General features: G+C 41.3%; 3 protein-coding genes and 1 long non-coding RNA gene across 4 annotated transcripts in view; 3 read left to right on the top strand and 1 right to left on the bottom strand.

The window, feature by feature from the left end:
• The window catches only part of pik3c2b (phosphatidylinositol-4-phosphate 3-kinase, catalytic subunit type 2 beta), a 31,931-nt gene extending 28,463 nt beyond the window's left edge, over positions 1-3,468 (top strand). Inside the window, exons 25-28 of the mRNA XM_084743675.1 lie at positions 520-595; positions 1,825-1,931; positions 2,227-2,355; positions 2,516-3,468. Coding sequence (XP_084599801.1) covers positions 520-595; positions 1,825-1,931; positions 2,227-2,355; positions 2,516-2,707 — 504 coding nt within the window. The 3' untranslated portion in view covers positions 2,708-3,468. The remainder of the gene's footprint in view (positions 1-519; positions 596-1,824; positions 1,932-2,226; positions 2,356-2,515) is intronic.
• Positions 3,469-6,981: 3,513 nt separating this feature from the next.
• ppp1r15b (protein phosphatase 1, regulatory subunit 15B) lies at positions 6,982-15,769 on the top strand. Its single transcript, XM_084742241.1, has 3 exons — positions 6,982-7,736; positions 10,164-11,926; positions 14,591-15,769. The coding sequence occupies exons 1-3, from the start codon at positions 7,499-7,501 to the stop codon at positions 14,801-14,803; spliced, it is 2,214 nt and encodes a 737-aa protein (XP_084598367.1). The 5' UTR covers positions 6,982-7,498; the 3' UTR covers positions 14,804-15,769.
• A 2,876-nt stretch (positions 15,770-18,645) lies between these two features.
• Positions 18,646-19,366, top strand: LOC146332371 (uncharacterized). Its single transcript, XR_014772277.1, has 3 exons — positions 18,646-18,922; positions 19,028-19,074; positions 19,175-19,366. It is a non-coding gene; the product is annotated as an uncharacterized LOC146332371 (long non-coding RNA).
• An 8-nt stretch (positions 19,367-19,374) lies between these two features.
• The window catches only part of LOC146332370 (achaete-scute homolog 5-like), a 1,057-nt gene continuing 431 nt past the window's right edge, over positions 19,375-20,000 (bottom strand). The window contains exon 1 of the mRNA XM_084742254.1: positions 19,375-20,000. This exon is cut by the window's right edge and continues 431 nt beyond it. Coding sequence (XP_084598380.1) covers positions 19,564-20,000 — 437 coding nt within the window. The 3' untranslated portion in view covers positions 19,375-19,563.

The following is a 20,000-nucleotide window of genomic DNA, read 5'->3' as shown; positions in this document are numbered from 1 at the left end:
CACACACACACACACACACACACACACACACACACACACACACACACACACACACACACACACACACACACACAGGGTGGAGCTGCTGTATCTTGTGGTTCCAGTTTTAGAAACTTGGCAGCATGAATTTGTTCTTCATGTGTCTCTGACTCACAGAGCTGCAGCTGAACGATTAATCAGTCAATTATTATTTTCTCAATTAATAGATTAATAGACTGGACATGTGTATGTAGTAGAAATAATAATAATACTATTTATTTAATATAATTTAATATTTGACCAGTTTAGACTCGTTGGAACATTTCAGGATCAGGATCCAGTTTATTATTATCAAACACAGAAGAACCGAGCTGCAGGTCACAGAACGTCACAGAAAAGAGACAGAAACCAGCTGAATGTTCCTCAAACTTTTCTTTGATTTAATATGAATAAAAATATACAGATGAAAAATGGAATAAAACTCAGATAAATGTGATTAACGTGTGTGTGTGTGTGTGTGTGTGTGTGTGTGTGTTTCAGTGTGACCTCGTCTACACCTTCTTCCACCCGCTGCCCCGAGACGAGAGACCAGGAACAACCAGCAGCAAACCAGCAGGTACCCACACACACACACACACACACACACACAAATATTTAACTGTTTCCTGTTCCTCAACATTATGTTCATTATTGATCAATCTGTTGATCAGTTTCCACATTAATCAATCACCTCTGTGGTCTGTAAATGTAAAGAAACAGTCAGTGATGATGAAAATAAAGAGTGGAGCTCAGTGACAGTGGTGTTTAAAGCAGCAGAGTGAGCGGTCTGTTCACAGAGAACATCTGTTACTGACCAGCTGATACTTAAATATAAACATCTGTCAGCTTATTAACATCTTATTAACGTCTTATTAACATCTTATTAACATCTTATTAACGTCTTATTAACGTCTTATTAACATCTTATTAACGTCTTATTAACATCATGTTCAGTTATATATGAAGAGACAGTCGAGTGTTTCACCTCCAACAGACTCACTGCAGGAAAAGTCCTGCACACACACACACGCACGCACGCACGCGCACATACACACACACACACACACACGCAAGCACGCACACGCATGCGCATGCACGTGCACACGCACATACACACACACACACGCACACACACACACACACACAGGGCTTCAGTGACATTAAGATTGAAATTAATAAATGATGCTGGAATCCACATATAATATATATAAAAACTCAAATATCAAAATCAAATGCAATAAATTATAAAATATATATTAAATCATTTTTCATGTCTTATTCTGTTCTTTTGTTCCATACATGACCTTTTATACTGTGTGGAAGTTTGAGGAAATACTTAGTTACTTACTTAACCAGCAGAGAGCCAACCAACCAACTCTGTATCAAATTAAAAGCACTACAATTAACAAAATAAAAGCATTTAAATTATCAGATTAAAAGCACTAAAATGTTCAAATTATAAGCACAACAATTATAAAAATTAAAAGCAATGAAATTTAAAGATTTGCTCTTCTTGTTATTTGTGTTATGAATGTTTATGTTTGTTTATTTGATTGAGGTGTGTTTGGTGAAAATTGGGGCAAAATGCTCAGTTTTATGAACATTTTTTAACAAAGTGTATGAATTAAATGATATCATGTGAGACAGGAGCTAAAATGACTGATTTTATGAATGGAGTTTGGTTGGTTTGTAGACAGTGATATTTGTCTAATATAATGGTGGTTTCCTGTCTAAAAAGGAAAATATTCTAAATTAAAGTGTGTGTGTGTGTGTGTGTGTGTGTGTGTGTGTGTGTGTGTGTTGCAGAGCTGTCGTGGTCTCCAGCTTCAGGTAAAGAGCTCGGCGAGGTCAAACTGTCGATCTCCTACAAGAACGACAAACTCTTCATCATGGTGATGCACATACGAGGACTGGTCAGTCTCACTGTGTGTGTGTGTGTGTGTCTGTGTGTGTGTGTGTGTGTGTGTGTGTGTTCAGACCATGTTTTCACATGTTTGGACCAGTTTGGACTAGTGATCAATCTGTTGATCATTTTTCCATAAATCAATTAGTAGTTTGCTCCATAAAATGTCCAGTTACAGAGTTTATTGTAGACAAACTGTGTATATTGAGACGTATTTAAGGTTAAAATCTAGAGGTATTATGTGTTGTGATGTTGACAGTGATGTCAGACATCAGCTGACTGATGGTCATGTGATCCGATTGCAGCAGCCCCTGCAGGACGGCACCGACCCCGACCCCTATGTGAAGCTCTACCTGCTCCCGGACCCCCAGAAGACCAGCAAGAGGAAGACCAAGGCTGCCCGCCGCACCTGTAACCCCACCTACAACGAGATGGTACCACACCTGTCTGACGTCACACATACACATGACACCTACCAGCCAATCACATGACACATCATGTTTGTGCTTGAAGCTCCACAAACATGATTATCAGTTTCTCACGTCTTCTTCTTCTTCTTCTTCTTCTGCTCCTCCTCCTCCTCTGGACCTTCAGCTGGTGTATGAGCGGATCCCTCGGGGGGATCTGGACCAGAGGGTCATCCACTTGCGGGTTCTGGGTGATGGAACATTCTGGGAGAACACTCTGCTGGGTGAGACCTTCATCCCTCTGAAGAGGCTCGTCCCCGGGCAGCACTGGGTGGACTGGCACCAACTGGGCGCCGCCGGCTCAGACTCCGCCCACTGACCACCCGACTGACAGAAAATGGGAAGCAGCGAGTTTAAAGGAAGAGAAGAAGAAGAAGAGAGGCGGTTCTCCTGATGAGGACAGAAGACAAAAGGAAAGTCCTTTCAGAGTAAAAGCCGTGTGGCTGCTCCTTCCTCTGTGTGTGAGGGAGGTTAGATAACGTTAGCTTAGCTTAGCTTAGCTTAGCTCGTTAACATGACTCAGAAACAGGTAATTTATTAATTCATGATAATTTAAGACAGTTTTGATTTATTTCCAGACTTTGTCATGTGATTCACACACTGTCCAATCACGTCTCAGTTAGAACGAGTTCGACTAACGAAACAGCTCGTCTGTCACTCTGTGGATTCACGCCTTTATTTTGAAGAGAAGACGGAGACAAAGCTGTTTCCTGTTTCTTCTTCTTCAGTTGAAATGATGTCTGGTTTTGGTTCTAATTTAGTTTCTGACTGATGAGTTTTTGTTCTTACATTTTTCTCCTGTCACTCAGATGAGAAACTTTTTATTATCATGAACAATAAAAAGACTCGGCACGCACAGAGGCATGCTGGGAAACTGAGTGAGTTTTATCAGCAGAAAAGGGACAATGAAGAAAAAGCACATCGCTTCACATCTCAGATGATTTTTAGTTTGAACCGAGACGATAGATAAAATCCTGAATCACATCAGTTGAGTTGTTTTCCAGGACTTTTCCAGGACTGAAACGCTGCATTTAAGGATTCCAGGAACATGTTTTGCAGCTGTTCGTGTCCTGAAAATGAACCAGACTCACTGTGACACCAGGTGGTTCCAGCACAAACCTGCAAGCAGAGAAGAAGAGTTTCAGAGTGTCTGTGGGTGTTGGCACCGTTAGCCGCTAACAGTGATGCTAACAGGAAGCAGATTTCGAATTGCAGGATATTTTTCTAGTGATGGTTTGATTTTCTGTCTGTGGTGCACGAGAGAGATGCTGCTCTGTTCACCTCTGATCACATTTCATTCCTTGTTTTTTAATCATCTTTGTGTGATTTTGTAGTTTTCAGGACAGATTTAAGGCTGTTCGACGCCCCCTGCAGGCTGCAGTGAAGAGCTGCTGCAGCTTGTTTTTGCGCTGTAGACGAACAACTCCTCTGATCTGCTGTGATCAACTCGTTTCCACGTGCCAGACATGTTCCAACATTTCAGTTTCAGTCTGAAGGTTGTTTTTGAAGAATTATTTGAGCTTCAGTCATTTCTGTTTTTGACCCTCATGCTCTCCTGTAGTTCTCTGTGAATCTGCTCGTTCTCTTTTTCTCCTCTTCACTCTGTGAGGAGTTAAAGAAAGTAATACAGTAAAATGCAACACAGCATCTTTTAGGCTTTTAGGCACTAAGTCTGCACCAACAAAGATTAATTTTTGAACCTGATTAAATCCTGGCTTAACTTTAAATTGTGTTGCACCAAACCTTAAAACAAAGCAAAGTTAAAACATGTTTTGTTTTTTTTAACTTTTGAGGTGGCTAGTACACAGCAAAACATTTCTTTTCTTTTTTAGATAGCTAGCAAATAAAACTTAAAAAAAAAATCTTGCTAGCTAGCTTGCAAACAGTTTTTTTTTTTATCCTGGCCATGAAACAATGAAACATGCTTTTATTGTTTTTATCTAGTTAACAAAAATATAACCATTTTATTACTTTTTCGCTAGCTAGCAAACAAATTAACATGCTAATCAAGCACCTCCATGAACTCTTTAATTTGAGTTTTCATCACTAAACTTGGATTTACTAAACTGCGTAATTTTAAATCTGGATTTACTCGTTTTAAGGCTGGTTTTGCTAAACCCTGATTAGAATTGATCTTAGATTGAATGAATCTTTGTTGGTGACACCCAGAGTAGGTTTAGCATCTTTTCATCTAAAGGGGGCGTGGTCATAGTGACGACAGGCAGGTGACATCTGTCTGAACACAGAGTTTTACAGACGCTGGAATCGTCACGTGTAAAGTTAAAGGAAAGTTTTAGAAGAATTTGTTCCGATGATCTCACTGTTTTTTGAACGGACTTCAGTGTGAGGAACTCGTCCTGTTGAAACGAGTGATCATGTGCAGTGATGGCAGTGAGTTTGAGTCCGGGGACAGAATGTAAGTTCACAGTGAACTGGATCTTTATGTACTGTACATACTGACGTTAATGTGACCCTCCACTCCGACTCACAGGCTCTTTAATTAATGTGTAACTTTAATTTTGGAACATATTTTCTATTATTTGCACTACAAAATAAACTTGAACTGAAAAACAAAATGTCTCTTCTGTCCTTCCTCCTGTCTGTCCTCGCCTCATCCCTCCATCTGGTACGTTCGCTCCATTTTTGGATCAATTTTTCAATTGACGGGATTGTAAGATTGAGGTCATCCAAAAGTGACAGAAAGTAATCAGGTTACATTACTTTAATATTGTAATACTTGGATTACATTACTGACTACATTTTTAAGCAGATAATTAGTAACTATCAGATTCCGTTTTTAAAGTAACCTTCTCAGCTGTGCGCGTCACACGTGTGCTTCAGTAGTTCAACATCGACTAATCTGATTGGCTCACAATCAAGAGTCTTTTACTCAACAAGCAGTTTGATTGGAGGAAACTACACTGTAAAAAAAAAACATGATGCAGTTCTTGAAATTTAATTCAAGCTCACAGTGAGTTTAAAAGCACCAAATGAAAAGTACTGACAGGTGGTTTAATGAATATCAGAGTAAAAGTATTTTAAAGTTACTTTAGTGTCTCTGATTATTGATCAGCTGCAGCCTCTCAGAGCTGTGAGACACACTGATAAACACATGGCAGCAGAGGACACACACACACACACACACACACACACACACACACAGAGACCCGTGTGTCATTATGTAACAGCAGCAGTGAGCACGTGTTGCTGCCCGTGGTCCGAGGACCCCTGGGGGTCTGTGACACTCTGCCAGAAGGTCCATGAAAAGTTTTCAGATTCATTTAAATGATCATTGCATAAAATATATGATTTTTTTTTTTTTTTTTTGTAAAATGTTTCACTCCTGGCAACAGTTATTTACTTTTATTTTCTTGAAAGATAAGATCAGGTAATCTTTTTTTAGTTCCACAGCAGGAAATTTACAGTGTTCAGGCAACAAGTGGACAGAAAAATAAAGAGAGACATCAAAGACAGCAAGTGATAAATAAGTAAACAAGAGGTAATATTATGAAAAACATAAACATGGACATTTTTAAACATATATACATATATAACTCACCAGTGGACCCAGCCGACAACACACACAGACACACAAACAAAACAACAAAACAAAGAGAAACAAAACAAATAAAAAGAAACAACACCAGAATCACACTAAAACTAAAACACATACACAATTAAAACTATATATACAAATAAACACAAACACACATTTGTCAACACAATCAAAACAGGCCCAACAATCTGGACTAACTAAATTAAATTAAATATAATTTCATTATTACACCTTTTTCAGACTGCTAAAGTGTCTCAGTTATGTTAAATTACTTTACTGTCATGATCTATCTGTCCACACACACACACACACACACATAACACACATAACACAATAATAATAAGAAATATAGAAAATACACATATATACACAATGCAAACAAGACTAATTTACACCTTTGCACATGAGAAATAATGGATTCACAGTTGGAATTAAATTGCACCTCAGTGAATATTGATATCACACAGTTTAATTTTTAAATCTAAAATAGTTTACAGGTTAATGCTCAAGTAATCTAATCATCTGTAACTACTAATAAATGTGCTTTAAATAAAAAAGCTTTAAAATCATTGCATTTTTTTCTACTTTTACTATGATTCACACTATGTTTTATATATTTATTCAAGAGTACCTCATTAAAAAGTGTACGTAAAATAAAATAAAATAACTAAAGAAGGGTCACTGCTATATTTTGGTATATTTTATATACATGACGTCTTTGTGTAAGGAAACATTGAGAAGCTCCTTTGACGTGTACGTGAGCGTCAGTAACAGCGAGACGCTCCCTGACGACGGCGGCGGGTTTCACGTAAACGGAAGGACGCGTAATTGTCAGACGGTCCCTAAACTTTCTGATGAAATCTCTTACTGACGCGGACAGACGACAGAACAGACGGAAGCGTTAAAAAAGACGCTTTGAGACGGAGGACAGACGCCGTGTTTCTGCTGGACTGAGTGAGGACGGTGTAGATCGAAACACGGAAACAGCCCCCGGTGTTTTTGGACAGAATTTACCGTCTCTGTCTCTTGTTTGTCTCCGGTTAAGTAACCGCCGAGCTACGCTAACTGTTAGCTGCTCCTGCTAAGCTAACTGTTAGCATCACCGGCTGAGACGTCCCGCCGAGTCTTCACGGAGATTTAAACTGGACAAAATGGCTCTTCTGTCCTCTTCAGACCTGAGTTTGTCCTCGTACCATGGTTCATATGTGTCCCGTCTGTCTGTGTCCTCCAGCTCCGTCCCTGTCCCCATGAAGCCCCCCACCAGAAAGAGGACCGACCACCGCTCCGATCACACCTGGCTCACGGTGTCCTGTGGCTGTGATGGTCTCTGTTTGGCGTGAAGACAGAAGACAGAATGTCTCATTAAATGGACTGGACGTGTATTAATGGACAGTGTTGGTAACTGGTCGCGTTAGGCCGGACTGAAGCCTCGTGCAGGCTGACAGCTGTCACTCAATCTGATGTCACATTATAGATTATATTATAGATTCTATATGTCAGATTACAGATTCTATATGTTAGATAATTCATATTTTGCACTTTCAGTAGAATAAGATGTTCAGGAGCGTGTCCTCTGAGGGACATTTTTCCGGCGGGCAGAGCTCGCCCTCTGCGACTGGGCCTGGAGTCACCTCGCCCGGCCTGGACGGTCAGGAAAGCTCGTGGATCGGTCTGCTGTCGGTGTTCTCCAGGCCCGCCTGGTCTTTTCTGCAGAAATACCTCCCGGGACGTCCCCGAACCCCGGCCCTGTCAGAGGACCGAGCCCCCTGGATCAGCGGGGACCTGAACCCAGGTAAGAACAGTAGTACACCTTAACGTGGGGGAGAGAGGGGCATCTTGTCACACGGGTAAATTGTCACACATCCATCTAAAAAATAATGTGCAACTTCCTGCTCAGAATTGCACAATTTATGAGGTAAATCTTTGACAACTATGTATGTTAGATTATAGAAAATAAAAATTCGAATTGTCTTTGCACACTTTACAAGGAAATATGCTGTGCATCCTGTAAAACATGTCCTTCACATTCCTCACGTGGACACACAGTCATCATACAGGTCAATAATGATGATACTAAAAAATAAGTCATTAAAGAGGTGCATAATAATAAAAGGTAATAAATAGCTGTGCATCATCTGAAGCTACTATTGTGTCACATTGGTTCCACCACAGACATATTATTGTATGTTGTAAACATTTATCAGTTTTCAAGATAAGATAAACCTTTATTATTTCCTGGTCACAGGTGAGGAACAGGTGAAACAGCAGGAGCAGAAATTCAAAGAATACAGAAGTAGGCCATAGATATCTATACTGAGTTACATGGTGATCAGGAATATGTACAGGCAGTCAATAAGTAGAAATATGTACATTTTACAGTCTGTCAGTGTAAATCCAAATGTACTTATGTAATTATATCAAAAAAAAAAAAAATGATGAAGGAATAGAGTAGCTCAGTTGGTAATCCTGACTACGGTCCTCTGCTGCGTGTCATTCCCCAACTCTCTCTCCCCGTTTCCTGACATGTCTTCAGCTGTTCTGTCACGTAAAAGCATAAAAAGCCCCCAACGTTTTTTTGAAATAAGGAATATATGAGTGTAATGTGTAAGTGTGCTAGAAGTGCGAGTTGTTGCACAGTTTTAGAAAGCTTCCACTGTTTTTTCGCAGTTGCTGCACATATTTATTTTGTTATTACTCTTCATTCATATTGTTTTTGAATAAGCTGCATTTTGATACTGAAACCAAAGTCTCGTGTCAAAGCTAGCAGAGGTTATAGTTGGTACACAGGTCACTCAGGGGAGAGTTGACTCAGAGCTTTTGGGACAAATCGTCACATGTGACTATTATTATATTAATGTGACACGCTGCCCCGGGCTCCTGTGTTATAAATGTAACTTCAGAATTTAAAAAAAAGTTCTTACAAGTACACAGTTACTTTTTGGGGGCTTATACTATTATAATAATATACAAAGTGCGCTTTTTTCTTTTTCTTTTTTTTTAAAGTGTATTTAAAAATACTTAATTTTACATAAATAGAAATGTACTAATGCTTCAGTCCTTTAAGTGTACTTACAAGAAGTGTTCTATGTTGCAATTTGTACTTTTAAAAATATACTAAGTTGATAATACTGTAAACTAAAAAATACAGTAAAATACTTTCAGTGATAAGTGAGTTTACATTTGAAAAGTATACTTTTCCTTTATAATACAATGTCAGTATTCTTTATTAAAGCACTTTAATTTCATTTTATTCTTAGTATAAGTATGTTTATAGTAAGTGCACATCATGTAAAGCTGTACTTCATTGTACTGTAAAAACACCATAAACAAGGTTAACTGTAACTTCATTAATCAAAAACATGTATTTTAGTACATACATAGCTCTGTAGTTTAGTGTACTGCGTATACTGGAAGTCATTTCTCTTTAGCACATAAAAGTTCACTTAATACACTTGAAAAATAGTTTTTCTACAATTTAATTGCTATTATCGAATTATATATATTATCTAAAATTAAATTGGTAAAAATTCTTTTCATTGTTGATTAATCTGTCACTTATTTTGTTGATTAACTGATTAGTTAATCAAGACTCTGCAAAAGGACTCCTGCACACTGTTCAACTTAAGTAGACCTTCAGCAGGCAAACAGTTTTTTGTTCATGAGAAGTCATCTTAAATAGGGAGTGGTTGTTTCTCCACAACCAATCGATTAGTTTTTGATTCATAAAATGTCAGAAGTTGGTGCTGTCACAATCTTATCAACTGAAAAATAGGTCCAAACAGGTGAAAACTAGTTTCAACTAGTGATCAATCTGGCAATAATTTTTCCACTACTAGATCAGTTGTTTGGTTCATAAATGTCAGAAGATTTGATCAAAGTCCAAGACGACGTCCTCAAATGTCTTATTTTGTCCACAACTTAAAGATCTTTAGTTTCCTGTCAGAGAGGAAAGAAACCAGAAAATATTCACATTTAAGAAACTGAAATCAGAGAATTTGGAATTTTTATTTTCATTAAAAATGAGACAAACTGATGAAGCTAATTCAAACTTAAATAGTTGGTAATTAATTTAATAGTTGGCAACTAGTCCATTAGTCGCAGCTCTACTTAATTCAAAAGCAGTTGTTCTAAAATAACAAATTTGAAGTTATGAAATCATAAAAACACCTGAAGTAAACAGATGTTTAGTTTTTTTTGTCTGATCCTTATGTTTGACCAGGTAAGACCATGTTTGTAGATGAAGAACGAGAGTTTCTGAGACAGCTGGACGACATGATGCCGCTGACTCAGCATGCTGCTCCTCACCTGACCTACCTGCGCTGTCAGCAGGACGATGTGGCCGGCCTGTTGGAGCCAAAGGGTGGTGGCTCCCTGCCGTGGCTGACGGCAGACTCTCTGCGGGAGATCGGGATCCACGGTGCGGAGGATGTAGACATAAACCTGGTCCAGCAGACTCAGATGGGACATCTGTCTTCTATCAGGACTTTTCTGAGCCACGTGTGGTTGAGCTCGGTGTCTTCTCAGGAAATCAAACCCGCGGTGGGGACGGACTGGGTGTCACAGAGCAGTGGGGGTAATAAATCCAGGACGTGGTGGGGCAGTTTTTGGGGGGGTGAGGACAGCTCACAGAGGGGGCTCCTGCTGTCAGATCTGTCCTGGGCTGAGGATGGGACGAGTACAGGAAGCCTTTGTCCACGACAACCAGCGGCTGAGACAAAAGCTGCTCAAACAGCCGCTGTGTTTGTGCAGAGTGTGGGCGGGGGGAGCAGGGGGTGGACGCTGGGAGAAAACACTGGACCCTCTGACCACAAAGATGAGCTGGACCACAATGGAGGCCTTCACTTAGTCCAGAACACAGAGGGATCCTCGTCAGACCGCCGGCTCAGCATCACTGACCACCTGAACGCTTCAGGAGCCGCCAACACCGTCGCCTGCAGCGAGGTGACCCTGCTCACCCCTGACCAGGACAATGGGTACTCCAGTCTGGAGGAGGAACACGTCCACATGTGCCAGCTGTTCATGGTGAACGCCCCGAGAGACCCCTGGCCACCGCAGGAGGCTGAACCCGCTGGAACCCCGACTGCTGGCGGGACAGACATGGAGGAAAAGACCTCAGACGATGCAGAGTCCACATCAGGAAATATAGATGAGGAAGAGGAGGAGGATGAAGAGGCAGCTGCTCAGGAGGATCAGTGTGCAGCAGCAGCGGTGGAGGAAGAGGAGGCGGTCCTTGCCACCCCTCAGTGCCAGAACAAAGCCATCGCCTTCATCATGGGCTGCCCCTGCAGCGATGATGACAGCAGCCAATCAGACAGCGACTCCAGTGATGATGATGATGATGATGATGACGACGACGATGATGATGGGTTTGACAGTGAGGGCTCGTCCGATCTGTCTGACTCCACCGATGAAGACGACGAAGACTCAGATGGTGAGGTGGACTCGGAGGCGGAGCGTCTGTGGAGCTCTTTGTGCCAAAGTCAAGATCCATACAACCCCCAAAACTTCACTGCCCGCCTGTACACCAGCAGCACCCCGCCCAAGACCATCCCCGCCTCCACGCCACATTCCTCCGCCCAGTCCAGCCCCGCCTCCTCCCCTGATGTCAACCTGCTCCCCCTCCCCTCCTCCTCCCCGCCTTCCAGCCTCGACGTCTGGGACGACTCGACATCAGCCAGCGAGGCGGACGAAGCGGAGAGCCTCCGCCTGTGGAGCTCCTTCAGCTGCTCCTCAGACCCCTACAGTCCCTTTAACTTCCAGGCGCCCCTCAGGACTCGAGGGCCTGTCGAGGCGGGGCCCCGGGCCAGGTCCAGGGCCAAGAAGGCCTCCCAGACCCCGCCTCGCTCCCCACGCCACGCCCCAACATCTCCACCTGAGTACAGGAAGGAGGAGGCAGAGGAGAGGCTGGACAGCGGCTTCTCTGAACTCTCCACCTCCAGCAGCACCTCCTCCAGCACACGGAGCTGCAGCTCAGCTAAGAAGGTCAGTTTGTTTTCTAATATAAATTTGTTCATTTATTTTTTCAGTTTCTCTTAAAAGAGGAAAAAAACAAATATACAAAAAAAGACATGTCTTCCACCCAGACGTGACAGAAGCATAAAAATTTTCCACAGACTGGACACGTCCAAATAAAATCATAAGATAGGACTGTCTTTGTATCTGTGCTGAAAGTTTCTAACAGCTCCAACAATACAACAGAAAGTCAAACAGAGGACAGATTGAGACATTTTTAAAGTCAATTTGAACAGAGTGATAGTTCTCTGTCCTTCAGGTCATGTTGGAGTCATTTCTTCTAAACATGAAGGTGAATAACCTGAAACATGACCCGCCTCCTCCTGTCCTCTCTGCACCGTTTCTGCTTCCTGTTCTCTGGATTTAGAACGTCTCATTTTACTGTAGCTCTTCATGTTGACTCACCAGTTTGTCATCACAGCTGGGACATGTGATCTGTGTCGAGACACGCCGCCACGCCACCAGATCAGATAAAACTCACGTTAAGCAAGGTGTCAGATAGGCCTGCAACTAACTTAGTCTGTCAATTAATTTCTTGAATGATCGATTATTTTCATCCTGTTACAGTCTTATCACAAACCTTCTCAAGTCTTTAATGTAACGATTATTATCTGTCAGTCATTTTCTCCACCAATCAAATGTCTTGACTCCTGCTCCTCATCTAAGATTTACTTGGTCCAGTTATTTTCATTGTTGATTAATCTGTCAATTGTTTTCTTGATTAGTTTTTGATCCATAAAATGTCAGAAAATTAATCCTGTCACATTTTTGTTAATTGAAAAATACTGATTTTGACCTATTTTGCAACTAGTGATCAATCTGGCATTAGTTTTTCCACTACTCGATTAGTTGTTTGGTTCAGAAAATGTTGATCAAAGTCCAAGACGATGTCCTCAATGTCTTGTTTTGTCCACAACTCAAGATATTGAATTTACTGTCAGAGAGGAGGAAAGAAACCAGAAAATATTCACATTTAAGAAACTGAAATCAGAGAATTGGGGATTTTTTTTTAATTAAAGAAAAGACTCAAAAAGATTAATCAAAGAATTAATCCTGTCACATCTCTTGTTGAAGAGATGTCTTGTCTTTGTTGAAGTGTTGTCACGATCCTCTAATTTTTTATTTCAGCATGATGCCTTTAAAATATCAATATTTAATATCACAGAGAAAAGATTGGCCCTACATTGAGGGCATGTAATGTTTTTATTACATTTTATTTTCAAATATTTTTATTAAAAGATAAATCTAACAAGGATATAACATGACAACAGATAGAGCCACTGTGAGTCGTTGAGATGAGGCGGGACTCTGTCAGCTTGCTGTCAGAAAGAAAAGAGAGACAGAAAGTGCAGCTGGTACCAGAATATCAATAGTTTTCACATGTTCAGTATTGATATTTATCAATAGATCAATACTTTGGACAACACAATGACGGAGGCGAGAAATAAAGATGTTGTTGTTGAAGTCCTACTTCTCAGACGTTGATCAGAAAGTTGAATAACAAATCCCGTCCTGTTCACATGGTGCAGCTACCAAAGAGAAATAAAATTCAAACAGCCAATCAGAGCTCAGCCCTCCTCTGTACCACACCTTCACCTGTACAGAGAGTTACTCAGCTCATGTCTCTGCCTCAGGACAATAATAATAATAATGCATTTTATTTATAGGCGCCTTTCTTGACCCTCAAGGTCACCTTACATCATCAACATAAAAGCAGACACAATATTAAAAAGACAATAAAATACAGTTTAAAATTAGACAATGCAATTGTAATCAGAGGGAGTTCGCCAGTTTAAACAGATGGGTTTTGAGTTTGGATTTGAAATGTGGTAGTGAGTCTGTGTTACGGAGGTCAGGTGGGAGTGAGTTCCAGAGCTGGGCTCAGATGTAACTACAACTATCAGTCCATTATTAAATTCATTTGGTTATCAGTCAGTTTGAGTCATTTTGGACATTAAAAAAGTCAAGATTCTCTGATTTGAGCTTCTTCTTCGTCTTTGATCAACATTTTCTGACGGTTAATGGAAAAATTACTGCCAGATTAATTACTAGTTGAAAAAACGATCCAAATGTGGAGCACACGGTTTAGATCTATTTGTTTGTGACAGGATCATTTTCTGACATTTTATAAATCAAAAACTAATGGATTAATCAAGAGAATAATGGACAGATCAATCAACAATGACAGTGACTGTACCAAGTACGTCTTCGATGGCAGCCAGCAGTCAAACTTTATGTCTAACATTTAAAATGACTCATGTTGTCAGACACTGTGCTGCAGATTGTCAGGAGGAAACTGACTGTGTGTGCAGCTCCTGTTCAAACATGATTATATCAGATTTGGATGGTAGAACTGGTTCAGCCTCAGAGGAGCTGAAGGTTGAACCTGATCCTCCTGCAGAACCGGAACATGGACAGACGCCACTCAGTGTTTATGTGACTGACTGTCGCCTCCTGGTGGCTGAAATGAAAACTACAGTATTTAGAGGTGGATTTAAATCCAAATCTTAGATTCTGTGAAATGAAACAAACCAGGTGTATTTTTATCTAATGTCTCATACTTAATGTTTATAATGAGCTGCAACTTCTCCTCCTCCTCCTCCTCCTCCTCCTCCTTCTTCTCCTTCTTGTCAGGTCCGTTTCTGTGACGATGTAGAGGAGTTCTTTGCCAGCTGTGGTGAGGAGGAGGAGGACCGCAGGGGCCCCTGGGAGGAGCTCGCCCGGGACCGCTGTCGCTTCCTGCGGCGCTGCCAGGAGGTGGAGCAGAGCATCGCCTACTGCTTGCAGCCGCAGCACCGCCGCCTGGTCTATCACCGCCTCACTGTCCTGCATGTCCAGGACGTCTGAGGACAACATATCTGAGGAAGACGCATCCAGGACACTTGAAGAAGACACGTCTTCTCCAGGATGTCTAAGGATGATCGATCTGGCCTCTGCGTCCAGGATGCCTGTGGACGATTGATCTGTCCTCTATGTCCAGGACGCCCAAAGACTATTGATCTCCTCTGCGTCCAGGACGCCTGAAGGCGATTGATCTGTCTTCTGACGTCCTGGACATCAGGGAACAATCAATCTGTCCTCTGTGTCTAGGATGTCAGAGAATGATCACTCGGTCCTCTGCATCCAGGACAGTCAATGTCGATGGATCTGTCCTCTACATCCAGGACATTTGCAGATGCTCAATCTGTCCTCTACGTCTGTCCACTTGAGGACAGTCTCCTGTTGAACACTTGTCACATTGAGGAAATTAAAACTTTGAACTGACAGAGACAGAGAGAGACAGCAGGTGGAGAGACTAAGAGCTGCTGAACTCTTCTGACTTGACTGTAGTCTTGTCTGGAACATGTCCAGCCTAAGACAGGGTCCACCTCTGTCTGTCTCTACAGCTTCATGATGAATCAGGGCCACTTTGCTTCATTAGTAAATCCCGACTGGTCTTGAAGGGCTTCACTCGTGTCTTCACTGTGAGGAGAGACGCGTGTTGATGCGGAGGACATCACTGTGTCTCCACGTCCAGCAGCGTCTTTTTACTTCTTCAGAGCTCCACTCGCTTTGTTCCTCTCATGTCTTCGTCTTACGTTTGACACAGAACTGAGCTGCTGGTTCCACCGGAACACAAAATAATTCTAAGGCGATTCAAAGGAGAAGAAATCATTAATTTCATCACAATTAATTGATTAGTGAAAATTATGGCCAGATTGATTGGTAGTTGAAAAACAGGTCCAAATGTACGTCCATGCGCTCCACCTGTGTTCATGTATTTGGACCCATTTTTGAGTTGATCGCGTGAAGAGTCTCTGAGTCGATCCACTGATCGATTCTGATCATTCAATCATTTGTGAAGTAGATTTTTTAAATGTAGTTTGTGATGGAAGCAGCAGCTCGTCTGTGATTCGTCGCCCTCATGTTGAAGTCAGACTGTGATCAGAAGCAGTTTGACGAGGCTCCGTTCAGTGTTTCTATTGATCCGCTTCAAGTTTTTTTCTCTTTAAAGCCAAAGATCGATCGCTTGTGTGTGACAGAGAGCAGCTGATGTTTCAGTGTTTGATTGATTTGATTTGCATGAGTTCACGTGGAAGATGTTAGTCGACCTGCTCAGATGGTCACATGACAGCAGAATTAATCTGCTTTATTAACCAGTATCTGAATCACTTACAACAAACTGGTGTTAAACTCCCTTTAATGTATCGTTTATTCTGCAGCTGCTGCACAGACTCACCTGGAGAACAAGTCAGGACTCTACATCAGAAATATAAAAAGTGTTTTCCCACAAAAAAAATAAGCCAAACCTCTGATGAGTTTTTTACAGAGCAGTTGCACAAAACTGTCAGAATTATTTTTTAAATTTAGACTGTGAGTGTTAGCAGACATCTTTGGGACCCAGTTGGTGTTGATCTGGTCAAACAGTTATTTCTTCTCATTTATTCTTCATTTAAAATGTGTTAAACTCATCAGTCCCTCCAGAAAGCTGCAGTTGCAACAGTTCATGTGAATTCAACCAACCCCTGTGAATTCTACACGACCTTACAGTTTTATTCAATCAACACAACCTTTCTGCAAATTTGACCAGTCTTCATATCTTACAGCTCTACAATGTTTGTCACTTTTATTGACATTTATCAGTTGTCTGTGCGCCTCTATTTTATAATTTCACACTGTTTTGACTGAGCTTTATTCCCAAAAAGATTTAGCTTCTTTGTGTAAAAGCCTCCAGCTGCACTTCTTCATTTACAGAGGAAACAGATTTTGTTAGAATTTTATAATCCTGTTGGGGAACAAAGTACCATTGATTTTTAATGAATTATACAAAAATGTTAATGCTTTTCATTGCAGAAAGTGCCTCAAAGCATTGCAACATGCATTGCAATTTTTGAGAAAAGTTCAGGCAATTAAGGTCACAGCAATCCCAAAAAAACAGCCGGCAAACTCCTGGGGGGACTGATTAATATCTGCAGGACGTCTGTAATCAATCAGTGGGTAAATTCAGCCTCATCGAACTCATCCACGTCCTCGCTCATATGTCAGGGTGTCTGTTGAACAGTTTGAAGACTGCTGCTCTTTAAATGAGACACACGATGTCACTCGTTAATTTTAAATGATGGCAGACACCATGAGCCTGGAGACATGTCAGCTGAATGCATGTCTTCCATCTCCTAATGCATTTGTCGTATTAAATTAAACGTCCAGCGTTGTTCTCAGTTCATCAGACATTTATAAGCTCACCTCAGTTTATCAAATGTTATGAAACACTTTGGACTGAGCGGATCCTCTCCACTCTGTCAGTAAAGGAACCTCGGTAAACTACAAATATTAATAAGAGATCACGTCCTTACAGTTTATCTAGCTAACGTTAGCTTTGCTCAGTGTCTCTGCTGGGGACATTAATTGTGTTTCACACAACTCTGCTGTGAAGAATGCAGGAAGACAGAATCAATTTAAACCCAAAGTTGATAAGCAGATTTGTTAAAAATCAATCAATACTCAATCCAACAGCTGAATAAAGGTGACAGAGGCGAGGAGGACAGAGCTGCAACTCAATAAAATGTCTCTGATTTAATTTTCTTCCACAGAAAACAAAGAAAAACAACAAATTTTCACACTTTGGAAGCTCGAACCAGATGCTTTTGTGGCACTTTTGCTTGATAAAGAACTTAAAAGATGAATTAATTGCTAATCAACTTTAGGGGGTTTGGGGGGAAATTGCACTAAGAGAACTTGTAACTTCTGTATTTAAAAATCATAAAGAAGGGTTTGTTTAAATCTGTTCTTTATTAAAGAGGATTTGTGAATATTGTTCTGACACCAGAGGAGTATTTAATGATTTGACAGAAATGAGTCAATAACTCGTCCACATCAAAAAGACGGTGATAGTTTCAGTCCACAAATCAAATAAAAATCAACAAAAGCTCAAAAGTCAGGAACTGTCACTTTTTTAGAACCTTTACTGTGAAGTGTTCTTCGTCCTTCAGCGTCAGAGTTCATGTCAAACCTTTAAAGGAACAGTCTGTGGTATTTGAGGTGTGGTTGTATGAGGTTCTTCTACACAGTCAGTGTTTTACCTTCAGTAGATGGAGCTCAGTTTGGAGAAGCATCAGGAGAACCGCTGTAGGAAGCTAAGCTAATGTCCTGCTGTGGACAGGGTCAGCAGCAACATGTATTTTAGACATCTAAAAAATTTAATTTAATTGAAAATATTTTCACCTCTTAACCTTTCTGTCAGACAGGAAGCCACTGTTATTTAAGACAGATATCGCTCTCCAAACCAACCAAACTCCATTAAGAAAATCAGTAATTTTAGTTCACAGAACACAGGAGTTGTTGGTCTGCTGCTGCCTCCATCTGTTAGTGTGTTTGTGTTGTTGTGTGACTTCAGTGTTTTAAAATTGTCTCACAATGACACACACTAACAGATGGCGGCAGCAGTAGATCATCTCTTCTGAGCTAAAATAACAGATTTTGTGAATGGAGTTTGGTTGGTTTGGGGGGAGAACTACAACAATCAGTAAAGCAGTGAAAATATTCTAAATCTAGTGAAGGTAAACACACTGACGACACATACACACCTCATACAAACCTACTTTAAAAAAAAAATACAAACTTTAACATGTGACATGTTTATTTTCATTTTCTCAGTTCCTAAAATGTTAAAAACAGTTAAAAAAAAACAGACGGCTGTGATATGAAACTCCACTGAGTCTGTTTTTGTCCTGTTGAAGTTAAAAACTCTGCACAGTGTTTGATCTCTGTAAAGAGTCTCCATGTTGTTCACAGGAGGAGACAAACTGGACCAGCTGACAGGTTTATTTGATGCTGAATCAGCTGCGGTCGTGTTTTGCTGACTAAAGAGATCTAGACACGAAGCCTCGTCTTCAAAACAACAGAAGATCTGCAGCAAGAAGCAACTGATGTTTTTCTGTTTACTTTTAGTCCAAATTTCCTTTTATTTTTCTAAAGCTTCATTTGTTTGTGGGTAACTTTCTGCTTTATCATTTCCTCACGACTAAATATGACGATTAGATATTAAATCAATATTTAATGATCACACTGAGTCGTTTGCTTCTCTCTCTGCAGAAACCTGTTTTTCACTGATCATCAAGGCCTTGAATCTGTGTCTCCAGGTCCTTGAACACATGAACACAACAAACTGAAGTCATTTAATAGTTGTAAATGTGATTAATTCTGTAGCTGATGTTATTTTGCTGCTGCTGCCCCCTACAGGACAGGAGAGTCACTGCAGACGTGCTGATGTCACCACCGACAGGTAAACACACAAACACCTGCTGCAGTGTTTGTAGCTTTTATCCACATTAGCAGAAACATGTCAACATGTGGTGATAAAAGTGGTTCAGGGTGAAGTCTAATAACTTTATTGATCCCGGATGTGTCATCTAGGACGATCATCAGGTCAACATGTTTGGTTTATGATCAGATACCTGAAGAACTACAGACACTCCCATCAGCCTCACCTGCACTCTGTATTTACTCATCATTAGCTAATGTTAGCATGCTAACAGACTAAACTAACGTGGTGAACATGCTAAATGTTAGCATTTAGCTCAAAGCACTGCTGTGTCTCAGTACAGCCTCACAGATCTGACAGTCCGACCTCACAGTCCCTCAGTCTGTCCTCCACAGTCCAGTCCAGGAGACGCTCCGTCCTCGGGCTCCACCAGGCCCTGCAGGTATTTGATGTACCTGATGGCGGCCCTTAGCGTCTCCACCTTGCTGAGGCGTTTGTCACCGCTCTGACCGGGCAGATGGTCCCTCAGTTTGGCGTAGCCCTGGTTCACACACCTGACCCGCTGACGCTCGCGTTCGTTCCGTTTCTGGATGAACGCCGGTTCGAAGGGACACTCGTACACACTGAAGTGTCCGTGGGGGTGGAAAGGAGCCAGGTAGGGCAGGATCCCGGGGCCGGGGCCCCTCAGAGAGCCCTTGTAAGGGTCCACGCTGGAGGGGTAGAGGATGAATGGGACGGAGGTGGACAGAGAGCGCTGAGAGACGCTGCGGTCGTCACGGTGACCAGCAGGTGGAGACAGACTGA

Source organism: Lutjanus erythropterus, chromosome 2, assembly GCF_056507025.1.
Source record: "Lutjanus erythropterus isolate fLutEry1 chromosome 2, fLutEry1.hap2, whole genome shotgun sequence".
NCBI classification, from domain to species: Eukaryota; Metazoa; Chordata; class Actinopteri; order Lutjaniformes; family Lutjanidae; genus Lutjanus; species Lutjanus erythropterus.
This window is presented reverse-complemented; position numbering and strand designations above follow the sequence as displayed.